This window comes from Nannospalax galili, unplaced genomic scaffold, assembly GCF_000622305.1.
Source record: "Nannospalax galili isolate Female #2095 unplaced genomic scaffold, S.galili_v1.0 scaffold212, whole genome shotgun sequence".
Taxonomy (NCBI): Eukaryota; Metazoa; Chordata; class Mammalia; order Rodentia; family Spalacidae; genus Nannospalax; species Nannospalax galili.
The window spans coordinates 645559-658113 of NW_008333884.1; the positions used below are offsets into that span (position 1 = coordinate 645559).

General features: G+C 40.0%; 1 protein-coding gene across 2 annotated transcripts in view; it reads left to right on the top strand.

Moving 5' to 3' along the window:
• Taok1 (TAO kinase 1) overlaps nt 1–12555 on the top strand; it is a 110462-nt gene that overhangs the window by 22011 nt on the left and 75896 nt on the right. Inside the window, exons 1-2 of one of the 2 annotated variants that reach the window (XM_029561411.1) lie at nt 5570–5674; nt 10638–10859. In XM_029561411.1, the coding sequence (XP_029417271.1) occupies nt 10728–10859 (132 nt within the window). In that variant the 5' untranslated portion in view covers nt 5570–5674; nt 10638–10727. Of the gene's footprint in view, nt 1–5569; nt 5675–10637; nt 10860–12555 lie in introns of those variants that run through there. The other variant, XM_008828716.3, reaches the window with a different exon arrangement.

Below are 12555 nucleotides of genomic sequence, written 5' to 3' on the forward strand. Positions count from 1 at the left end.
ATTTTTAAATATTTTAGAAAATACTTTATTTTCTAAAATATTTTATTATTTTTATTTTATGTGTATGCATGCATTGCCTGCATGTAGGTAAGTGCACCCATGTTGTGCAGTGCCCACAAAGGACAGAAGAGGCTGTCAGATCCCCTGGAACTGGAGTTATGGACAGTTGTTAGCTGCCATGTGGGTGCTAGGATTCAAAGCCACGCCTTCTGTAAGAACAGCCAGTGTTCTTAACAACTGAACCATCTCTCCAGCCCCAAAATATTTTATTTTTTTAAATTTTATGTGTATGAGTGTATTGCCTGCATGTAGGTAAGTGCATCTGTGTTGTGCAATGCCCATGGAGGACAGAAGAGGCTGTTGTAGCCCCTGGAACTGGAGTTACGGACAGTTGTTAGCTGCCATGTGGGTGCTGGGATTCGAAGCTGGGTCTTCTGCAAGAATAACCAGTGTTCTTAACTGCTGAGCCATCTCTCCAGCCCCAAGCTGGTCTTTTTAAAAAATATTTTGTTATTTTTATTTTTTTATTTGTATACGTGTATTGCCTGCATGTATGGAAGTGCACCTGTGTCGTGCAATGCCCATGGAAGTCAGAAGAGGGTGTTGGATCCCCTAGAACTGGAGTTACTGACAGTTGTTAGCTGCCATGTGGGTGCTGGGATCTGAACCCCGGTCTTCTGCAAGAACATTCAGTGTTCTTAACCACTGAGCCATGTCTCCAGCCCCCCTAAGAAGGTCTTCTTTAAAGGTGGGACTCTAGCCGGGTGTGGTGGTGCACGCCTTCGGTCCCAGCAGAGGCAGGTGGATCTCTGTGAGTTCGAGGCCAGCCTGGTCTACAGAGCAAGTTCCAGATAGCCGGAGCTACAGGGAGACCCTTCCTCAAAAAGACCAAAAAAAAAAAGTGGGACTCTAGATAGGTTGACTAGACTTCAGCGGATGAACTTGCACTGAGGGTTTTCTGGGAACACTAACTTGACTTGATAGGCCTTAACACAAATGACAGGAATGCATGAATTTCAGTGGTGGGGGCAATGGAGGGGACCATAAAGATGATTGAGATGTACTGTATAGCTGGGTGTGGTGGTGCATGCCTTTAATCCCTGCACTTGGGAGGCAGAGGCAGCCAGATTTCTGTGACTTCAAGGCCAGCCCGGTCTACATAGTTTGAGGACAGCTGGTGCTACAGGGAGACCCTGTCTCAAAAAAAAAAAAAAAAAAGATGTTCTGTATGAAATACGCAAAAATTCTATAAAAATTCAGAAAATAATCATTCCTATGAGATTTTCAAATTAGAGTTGTAGATATCTAAATAGTTTTTGTTTTTTTTTTTGTTTTTTTTTGAGACATAGTCTCCCTATATATAGTCCAGCTGGCCTGGAATGGCTATGTAGATAGGCTGTCTTTGAACTCAAAGAGCTCCTCCTGCTTCTAGTGCTGGGATTAAAGGTATGTATACCCAGCCAGAATAATCAAAAACAACAACAACAAATTGGTAGTTAGAGTCATTGTTCAGAAAATGTGACAATAGTGTTGTCACCTTCCCATGGTATGTCTCAACCTCTTGATTCTTTTCTCTTCAGAACCCACCAGTGCTACTAGTTTCCAAGTAGTCCCCTACTGGTAGTTTATGTGTATACACAAAAATTTGTGTTTATCACAGAATACATTAGAAATGATCTGATTAATTAATTTAATTTTCTTTATCTGGGTGCAGTGGCACACACCTGTTATGTTAGCACAGGGGAAGATGAGGTAGCAGGCCCAAACAAGATGATCTCAGAGTTCAAGACTAGTCTGGGCTACGTAGTGTTTTCAAGGCCAGCCTGGGCTACATAGCAAGACCCTAATTTTCTTTAATAATATTAATATTTATATTAATATATTATAGGATTTTATAATTTCACAATACTCTCATATATGTTGTGTACTTATCACTTTGTGAAGTACTAACTTAAAACTTAACAAAAATTACTACTTAAACACAGAAAAATTGATTTAATCAGAAAATGAAAATTTTGTAAGTTCCATATGTGGTGCTGGTAATCAAATCTAGGGCCTCATATAAGCTAGGTAAGAGCCCTACCCACAAACTACTTCCGCAGTGAGAGACAGGGTTATTGAACTCATGATCCTTCTGCTTCAGCCTCAGGTGTAGATGGGATTACAGATTGGCATCACCAGTTATAGTTTCTAACTTCCTCCTCCTCCTCTGGGTGGCCTGGTACTTGAGGCACTCCTGCCTCAGCCTCTTCCAGGTGCTGGGATTCCAACTGTGAACCACCCTGTCCAGTTTCTTTTCTTTTCTTTTTCTTTTTTTTTTTTTTTTAAATCTTTTTTTGAGACAGGGTCTCCCTGTAGCCCCAGCTGTCCTGGAACTCACTATGTAGACCAGGGTCTCATTAAACCTGGAGCTTAAGCTGGGTGTGGTGGTGCATGCCTTTAATCCCAGCACTTGGGAGGCAGAGGCAGGCGGGGCTTTGTGAGTTCCAGGCCAGCCTGGTCTACATAGTGAGTTCCAGGACAGCTGGGGCTACAGGGAGACCCCGACTCAAAAAGACCAAAAAAAAACCCCTGGAGCTTGCTGTTTTGTGCTTCCACCAGTGCTGGGATTACATGTGTATGTAGCCATACCCATCCTTATGTGGTTACTTGGGATTCAAGTTCAGGTCTTCATATTTTTGCAGCACATCCTCTTACCCACTGACCCAGTCCTCAGCCCACCAAATAGTTAAGGAAACTGATTGTCATTAGATAAAAGACCCCCTTCTGTTTCTCTCTTTGCTCTAAAACACACAATTCTAATGCTAACTTTAATGTCTTTCAGTCTTCCTCCTAGAAACCAGGGAAAAAGCAAGTTCCTTTAAAAAAAAAAAAAAACTAACAACAAAACCCCCAAGGTCTTACAATCTATAGCTAAAGAATAATCAAAATTGGATCGGGGCAATGGAAACTTTAAGATGATGAAAATAGTTTTTATTCTGATGTTGGTATTATAATTATATCAAAAGTGATCCACCTGCCAGATGGCTTAGTGGGTAATGACACTTGTTTTCAAATGCAGGTTTTATTATTAAGTATAATAAACCTAACAAGTGAATAGAAACTGCTGTCGAAAAGGTAGTTTGGTACTGACAGTCCTAGAGGAGAGAGAATGTCCTGTCATACAGAACCACATGGAAAAGCACTAGGTTTAGAGTCAGTAGGCAGAAGGAACTAGAACAAAGTGTGGCAAAGTCTTTACTGTGGTTTCTGTGGGAAGAAAAATGAAAGGCAGGTGAAACATAAGATTGGGTAGTTCTAGTAATTTCAGTGAAATCTGAGTTTAGGGACAAACAAGTTGTCAAGTACAGGCACCAACAGAGATTAAGGCAGAGGAATATTGGCATGGTGGATAATAGCTAATTGAAACAGGTTGTCAGGGAATGTGGATTTTCAGATTGTTTGGTTACATATTAAAGGTACACTTAAGGTGAGTTTAATATCTCTGAGAACAGCCTACCCCTGGGAAGAACCCATGATCCTTAAGACTTGATGACAGATCAAGAAAATAGAAATATACTTGGTGAAGCTGAATGTAGTTATCTTCATTCACCTAATGTTTTCAGGGATGAAATTGAACATAAAAAAGGTGTAATTCTTATTATGCTATAATTAGTTTCAAAGTAGTAGTGTAGCAGAACTGAATATGTACAAAACATGGCATAGTATTTGATTTATCATGCACAGGTAATGATTCACATTCTGTTATGTAAGTTTTAGCTTTAGAGAGTTTATAATTCTGTGGTACCTGGTTTTATTTGTAAACACAACAATTTAATAGAAGTAATAAATTTTATCTGGACTTGGTTGTACATACCTGTAATTAGAACACATGAGAGATGGAAGTAGGAAGATCCAGGTATTCAAAGCCACCCTTAACTGCCTGTTGAGTTTGAGGCCAGCTTGGGCTTCATAGAAGACCCTGTCTTACCAGAGAAATTTTTTTCCTTTATAGTAAGAATATTATGTTGATGTGAGGGGCTGGAAAGATAGCTCAGTAGTTAAGAGCATTGGTTGTTCTTACAGAAGACCTGAGTTAGAATCCCACATCTCAGCTAACAGCCATCTGTAACTCCAGTTCCAGGGGATCTGACACTCTCTTCTGGCATCTTCAGGCACTGCAGAACTCGGGTGCATTTACATATATGCAGGCAATGCACTCATACACATAAAAGAAAAAAAAAAAAAAGAAAGAAAGAAAAAGAAGTTAATGTGAATACTTTGGTTAAGTTCAGAATTTTTAATGAAATTCACACGGAAGTAAGTTTGTATGCTCATTAAAATGATCTACCTTTTTATTAGCATTGCTTTTTTTTTCTTCTTTTTTCGGTCTTTTTGAGATAGGGTCTCCCTGGAACTCACTATGTAGACCAGGCTGGCCTTGAACTCACAGAGACCTGGCTGCCTCTGCCTCCCAAGTGCTGGGATTAAAGGCATGTACCACCATGCCTGGCTAGCATTGCTTTTTTTTAAAAAAAAAATTATTTTTATTTTATGTGTATGAGTGTATTGCCTGCATGTATGTATGTGCATACATGCTGTGAAATGTCCATGGAAATCAGAAGAGGGTGTTGGATCCCCTGGAACTGGAGTTACAGGCAGTTGTTAGCTGCTGTGTGGATGCTGAGAATCGAACCCAGGTCCTCTGCAAGAGTAGCCAGTGCTCTTGACTGCTGTTTCTACAGCCTTAACATTCCTTTTTAAAAAAAATAATTTGTTTATTATTTTTATGTGTATGAGTGTATTGCCTGCATGTATGTGAATGCACTGGTGTTGTACAGTGCCGCAGAGGTCAGAAGAGGGCGTCGGATTCCCCTGGAACTGGAGTCAAGGACGGTTCGTAGCCGCCATGTGGGTGCTGGGAATCGAACCCAGGTCCTCTGCAAGAGCAGTCAGTGCTCTTAACCACTGAGCCATCTCTCCAGCCCCAACATTCCTTTTTTAAATAACATGATTACATTGAGAAACTTCGTGTAGGGTGGTAGGATGAAGAATTTGAAAGGGGACTGAATGCCAAATTCACAGCACCAGTAAGAAATTTTACAATATTGTTGAAGCTTGGTAGTACAGTTTTGTCAATAAATAATACTCAAAAATTATAGTAGGATGGGGGGCTGGAGGAATGGCTCAGTGGTTAAGAGCACTGACTGCTCTTGCAGAGGACCTGGGTTCGATTCCCAGCACCCACATGGTGGCTATGAACCGTCCTTAACTCCAGTTCCAGGGGCATCCGAAGCCCTCTTCTGCCCTCCGTGGCATTGCACAACACGGGTGTACTCACATACATGAAGGCAATATACTCAATACACATAAAATAAAAATAATAAAATATTTTTAAAAAATTATAGTAGGCATGCAGAATTACAAATTTACTTTTTAAAATACAACTATGTTTTTAGTTTGAGAGTTATATCACTTTAGTTATTAAAGTATTTTATAAAATTATCTCTAGAAGTTCAATTTGGTGGTTTGCATTTTCTGTAGAGCACAGATGAAGGTGCACTGGGGCTGTAGAAGAGTACTTGAAAAATGATAGAAAACCTCTTAGTGCCTGGGAATGGGAAAGCTCCAATGTCAAGATCTGGATGCCCAGGACCCTGTGTGGAGCCAGGACCACAGCTGGCCATCAAGGGAGGTAGGGAGGTCCATTCTCGAGAATCAGTCCTCCCATGACTAGAATCCGCAGATGACAGAAACCTCCCCTGTCCCCAGGATAAGCCCAATACAGAGGCAAAGCCACTGCCATGTACAATCTGGGGCCACAGGAGAGAGGGCTGTGGGGAATGCAGCCTCTTAGAGAAGGCCAAAACTGCTCTCCAACATCAGGAAGTCCCCCATCCTCAAATCTGCTTCAGAGGAATGTGGATCAGTGGCTCTCAGGAGGGGACTATAGCGCCAGTAAAATAAATCTACTGTTTAGAAATGGAGTCATAGTCATCTTTTAAAAAAGCTTTTTAGGGTCTGGAGAGATGCAAAGCGGTTAAGAGCACTGGCTTGCTCTTGCAGAGGACCTGGGTTCTAATTGAAGCACCCACATAGCAGTCTAACCTTGGGCATTGTATGTTATACTAACATGCAGGCAATACACTCATAGACATAAAATAAAAATAATAAAACAATTTTAAAAAGCTTTTTAGGGGGCTGGAGAGATGGCTTAGCAATTAAGAGCACTGACTGCTCTCACAGAGGACCCTGGTTCTGTTCCCAGCACCCACATGGCAGCTAACAACTCTGTAATGCTAGTTCCAGGGGGATCTGATGTCCTCTTCTGAACTTCTCAGTCATTGCATGACATTGGTACACTAATATACATGTAGACAATATACTCATACACATAAAATAATAATAAAATTTTTTTTTTAAAAAAAGGAAGAAAAAAAAAACTGAAAAAATCCACAGGTGGACATGGTGGCATGCTTATGATTTCAGTTTTGGGAAACAAAGACAGGTGACTTCCTGGGGCTCCCTTTCTAGCTAGCCTTGTCCTCTAGGCCACTGAGAGACTGTCTCAAAACAACAAAAACCTAACAAGATAGAAAACTCCTCTGGCCTTCATACACCATGGTCTTTTTTTTTTGAGACAGGGTCTTCCTGTGGCCCCAGCTGGCCTGGAGCTTACTATGTAGATCAGGCTGGCCTTGCACTCACAGAGATCTGCTGGCCTTGCACTCACAGAGATCTGCCTGCCTCTGCCTCCCAAGTGCTGGGATTAAAGATGTGTACCACCACTTTTGTTTACAAACAAAATGTGTAAAGTAGAATTTCAGGTGACATAGAGGCTTTTGATAAAACTCAAATTATGGAGTTCTTAATGTTATATCTGTTGATTTAAACTTTACTCTGCAAACATTAAGATGTTGAGTTAAACCAGGTATGGTAGCACTTAACCCCAGCACTTAGGAGCCAAAGACAGATGGAGCTCTGTGAGATAGAGGCCAATCTGGTCTACATAGCAAGTTCTAGGCCAGCTGGGGCTACAGGGAGACCCTATCTCAAAAAAATGGTGTTGAGTTAAAACAACAAAAAGCACAATAATTATGTGGTTCCTATTAAGAATTTACTTGCCCTAGCCAGGTGTGTTGGCTCACACCTTTAATCCCAGCACTCTGGAGGCAAAGGCAGGTGGATCTCTGAGTTCCAGGCCAACCTGGTCTAGTAGTTCCAGGTCAGCTGGGGCTACAGGAAGACCCTGTCTCAAAAAAAAAAAACTTGCCCTTAATTTTCACATCAGAAATATTAATTGTAGCAAAGAAGAACAGAAGGCAGAAAGATTGGGGAGAATAAGACTATTCTGTGAGGTGGCGGACAAAAACAGCCCAGATAGTTGTTACTTGTTTATGTCGCATTCATTTATTTATCCTAATAGTTTTGTTGATTGTTAAGGGTTTACCTCCTTACATAATACCAGTACTTGGGAAGCGGGGCAGGTGGATCTGTGTGATCTAGGCCAACCTGGTTTACTTAGGGAGTTGCAGGTTAGCTGGGACTGTAGGAAGGCCCTGTCTTTAAAAAATTTTTTTCCTTTAAATTTTTTTGATTTATTTTTATTTTATGTGTATGAGTGTTTTTCTCTCTGTACATGTGAGTATACCACATGTGTGCAATCCTGAGGATGCCAGAAGAAGGTGTCAGGTCTCCTTGAATTGGAGTTAGGGACAGTTGTTAGCTGGGAACTGAACCCTGGTCCTCTGTAAGAGTAGCCAGTACTCCTAACTGTGGAGTCATCTCTTCAGTTTCCTTATTTATTTTTCATGCCTTAACAGCCCTGGCTAGAACTTCCTGTACAATGTTTAGGAATGTTGAGACCAAGTCAGGAGTGGAGGTGTTGTGATGGTGTACTCATATAAGTGAGTACATCTGTGTGTGTGTGTGTGTGTGTGTGTGTGTGTGTGTGTGTGTGTACCTCATTGTGTGTTTGGAGGTCCAGGGACAACTTTCTGGAACCCATTCTCACCTTTTACCTTGTTGAAGCATAATTGCTTCTGTTGTTTCTGCTGGTGTACTGTGTACTCCCAGCTAGCTGGCCTGTCTCCACCTCCCCTTACCTATCACAGTAGGAGTGTTGGGATTACAGGTATGCCATGGCACATCCACTTTTTCCTTTGAACTCGGATTGAACTCAGGTTGTCAGGTTTGTTTGGCAAGCGCTTTTACTCATTGAGCCATCTCTTGGCCTTAACTGTAGGTGTGCATAGGTTGAGAAAATCAGATTAAGGAGATTACATTCTGCTTCTATTTTGTTGGGTTTTTCTTTAAATCATGAGAGTTTTAGAGTTTCTAAATACATTTTCTGCATCTATGGAAATGACTTTATGCTTTTCCTTAATTTTATTAGTTATATACCACATTGATTTTTGTGTTTAAATCACCCTTGCATTCCTAGAGTAAGTCCTACTTATCTGTAAATCAGTATGCTGCTGGGTTTATTTTTTCAAGATTCTGTTTCATTTGTATCTGTATTCTATAATTTTCTTTTGTTGTGATGCATTTGTGGCTTTGGTATCAGGGCTTTTGTTACAAGCTTCATTAAATTATTTGGTGTTTATTCTTTAGATATTTTGTAGAGCTGGGCGTGGTGGCAAATGCCTTTAATCTCCTTTAATCCCAGCATTCCAGAGGCACTCTCTTGTGAGTCCAGGGCCAGCCTGGTCTACAGAGGGAGTTCCAGGACAGTTGGGGCTACAGTGAGACCCTGTCTCAAAAAGACCCCCCCAAAAAAATTTTGTAGAACTCAAAAGTAGCCATCTATCTAGTCTTGGAGTTCTCCCCTCCCCTACTCATCCCCGAAAGTTCTTGATTACTGATTATGCAATCTTTCATTATACCTTTGTTGGACTGTTCTGTTTTCTTGAGTCAGTTTTGGTAGTTTGTGTCATTTTAGAATTTGATCATGTTCTAGATTTTCTAATTTATTGGTTGCTAATACTATTCTTATCCATAATGCTTTTTATTTCTGTAAGTTTGGTAGTAATGTTCCTGCCTTTATACCTGATTTGAATAATTTGAGTCTGCTCTTATTCTCTTGTGCTAAAAATTTTGTTGACCTTTTCAAGAATCAGCTTTTGTTTTTGAGCGCCCCCCTCCCCCTTTTAAAGCTTGACTTTCTCCTTTTTAAATATCCTTTATTTGCTCAACTAACTTTTTTTTGTTGTTGTTTGCTGTTTGTTTTTTCACTTTTGAAGCAAGATCTCACTATGTAGCCCAGGTTCAGCTAGAAAATTTTTGTAATGTTATTAGCTAATTATGGTTCTTTTATGAAATGCCTATTCATGGAACCTATTTTTTTTTGGTTCTTGGCTTGTAGGAATGCTTCACACATTATGATACATGTCTAGTACCTCTAGACAGTGTTGAATAATAGAGAATGGGAGGCTTTTGTCTTCATTGTGTTAGAAATATATTTAACCATTGTATTATTTACTTCTCGTTACTGTGATAAACACCATGACCAAAAGCAACTTAGGGAAGAAAACTTATTTCGACTTGTGGTTGCAGAGGGATAAGAGTCCATCATGACAGGGACCCTTTCTCAAAAAAACAAACAAAATTTGAAAGTTAGAAAAGAATAGATTCCTGGAAACTGGGCATGATGCCGCATGCCTTTAATCCCAGCACTCAGGAGGCAGATCTCTGTGCAAGAACAATTAGGGCTGGAGAGATGGCTCAGCAGTTAAGAACACTGGTTGTTCTTGCAGAAGACCCAGGTTCCAATCCCAGCACCGACATGGCAGCTAACAGCTGTCTGTAACTCTAGTCCCAGGGGATCCAACAGCCTCTTCTGACCTCTGCAGGCATTGCAGGACACAGGTGCACTTACCTACTTGCAGGCAATACCTGCATACACATTAAAAAAATTTTTTTTTAATGTTTTATTCATTATTTGTATTTTATGTGTTTGAGTCTATTGCCTGCATGTAAGTGCACCCGTGTCCTGCTGGGTGGGTGCTGGGAATCAAACCTGGGTCGTCTGTACCTTATGTGTGCCTACATCTAGCCTTTTCTATATTCTGGAGATTGACACCTGGTCATCAGGCTGGAGGGAAAAGTGTATTTACCCACTGAGCCATCTCACTGGCTCTCATGCTGCATTTTTCTTTGGGATATATCAGATTTGATTAACACACTGTGATAGAGTGTCTGGAAAGAAACAAAGTTTGCTAAATTACATTTTTTGTCAATTTTCTTATATATGAAGATCTTTTATGACTTCCTGTTGTAAAAACAATTCCCTCTTAAGTCCATGTGGGAGCTTGCTCTGCTTACTGGAGCATTGAGTCCATTTGGGTTATTATATGTGTTTTTAATAGTCTATATTTTCTCTTCTGCCACTTGTGTCAAATTTGGGTAAATCTTTTAAGTACTGATATAAAAAAACCCCTAAGAGTTAGAGATATATATTCAATTTAAATCTACATTATAGAATGCAAAGTGGCACAAGTGATTATGGTGAATCAGGCTTGGGAACTAATGTGATAGTAGACCATACAGCTCTTTCAGCAAAATTCTAGACCTGATAGAATTTTGTAGGTCATTTTTGCAAATGATCTTTTAATTTTTCTCGACTTTTAACTTTCCTTACTTTTTTCTTTCTTTTCTAGTTTATGCCAGCGTGGCTTCATTCATACAGATGAACCAAGCATTGGGATAGCAGTATAAAATTAGAATCAGACAGCTGACTGCTCAGCAGGATGCCATCAACTAACAGAGCGGGCAGTCTAAAGGACCCTGAAATTGCAGAGCTCTTCTTCAAAGAAGATCCAGAAAAGCTTTTCACAGATCTCAGAGAAATTGGCCATGGAAGCTTTGGAGCAGTATATTTTGTGAGTGTTAAAGGCTTAATGTCACTGTAGTCAGAATGAAAAATGATGGAATTTGCTGATTACAAAGGCAAACTCAGCTGTATTCTCTCACACCATGCTTCTTAAACTAGATGTGTCCCCACACGTCATGCCAGCAATCACTTCTGCAACAGACACACTGGATGTCCTCTAATTCAATTCCATTTCAATACTCCCTGGAGATGCTATCATAAAGGCCCAGTCCTGCAAGAGTACCTTCCACTTTGAGATGTCAGTTGAAAGCTCCAGATTGTATTACTGACACACTAACCATGGAATTGGGATTCTGCAACCCCTTCCTTAGGTTTCATTAATTTTTTTGCAGCATTAAGGGAAACACATTTGCTAGTTGATTATAAAGAATATTTTAAAGGATACAAATATATATCTTTTCACATAGTTAGATCCAGAGATACATATGCTAAGGTCTGGAACTTTAACCTAGTACAGGAGCTTCTGTCCACATGGAGCTAGGGTATGTCACTCTCTTGGTCTATGGATGTGTTCTTATCTTCCTCACAGTTCTAAGTCCTTTTTAGTTTTTCTTCATTACTTTACAATGATAGTTAACTCCCTTCTGCTTCTTTCCCTTCTCCCAAGGTGGGATTTGGGGCTGAGATATGAGTTCCAACCCTCTGGCACAGGATTGTTTTCTCTGAGAGCCATCTGTCCTCTACCCCTTCCCCTCCCTACCCTATAATTATCCAGATACTTTCCAAAAAGCACCCCAGATGTGGGTAAAACAGGCTTGCCATAAATACAAGACTTACCTTTATGTCAGTTTAGCTTTTCTGGAGGTATTCTGACAACCAAGGACAAAATGCCCACCTCCTCCTTTTTTCAAAATATATTTTTGGACTTGTTTTTATTAATATGTTTGAGTGGTTTTTAAAAATACTTTAAAAATATTATTTTATTATGTGTATGAGTGTATTGCCTGCATATATGTGCACCTGTGTTGTTCAGTGCCCATGGAGGTCAGAAGAGAGCAGCAGATCCCTGGAACTGGAGTTATAGAACAGCTAGTGCTTTTAACTGCTGAGCCATCTCACCAGCCCCTACAGAAGACATTTTCTATCTGCTACCTCTCTCTAGACCTAGATAGGAAAGATCTTTTCATAGGAATAAAAGATTGGAGTTCTGATATCTGACCCAGATAGATTACAGGTGATTTCATACTTGGAAGACTACCTGTTTAATAGGACAGTCTTTGCTCACCTTACTCTTGTCCTCTCCTTACTCTCCTGTGTAGCTTCCTGTTACCATCCCTGGGGGCTTCAAGACCCTGTTTCTGTAGTTCAGTATGCTATTTTAAGGTCAGCCATCTGGCCTTTCCTTTTTTTCCTGCTTTGTGTATGGCTCATGTTTGTTCACATTAATAATTTATATACTCCCCTCCCCATTTTCTCTATTACGAGTTCATTTTATAAACTAAAATTATTGAACCTCCTGAGGGAAATTTAAAATTTCCCTATACAGCCTCTATCCCTCCTCAGAACATGCATACCCCCATGACTGAAACTTAAAGATAATACTGAACCTTAAAATGTTATTCTATCTTAACTAAACACTTATATACTGTGACCATAACTTTTGCAGTTTGTTATGTGACAAGAAAACTAGCATAAATTTCACTTTCTTTTATAATTTTATATATATGTAATTTTTTTTTTTTTTT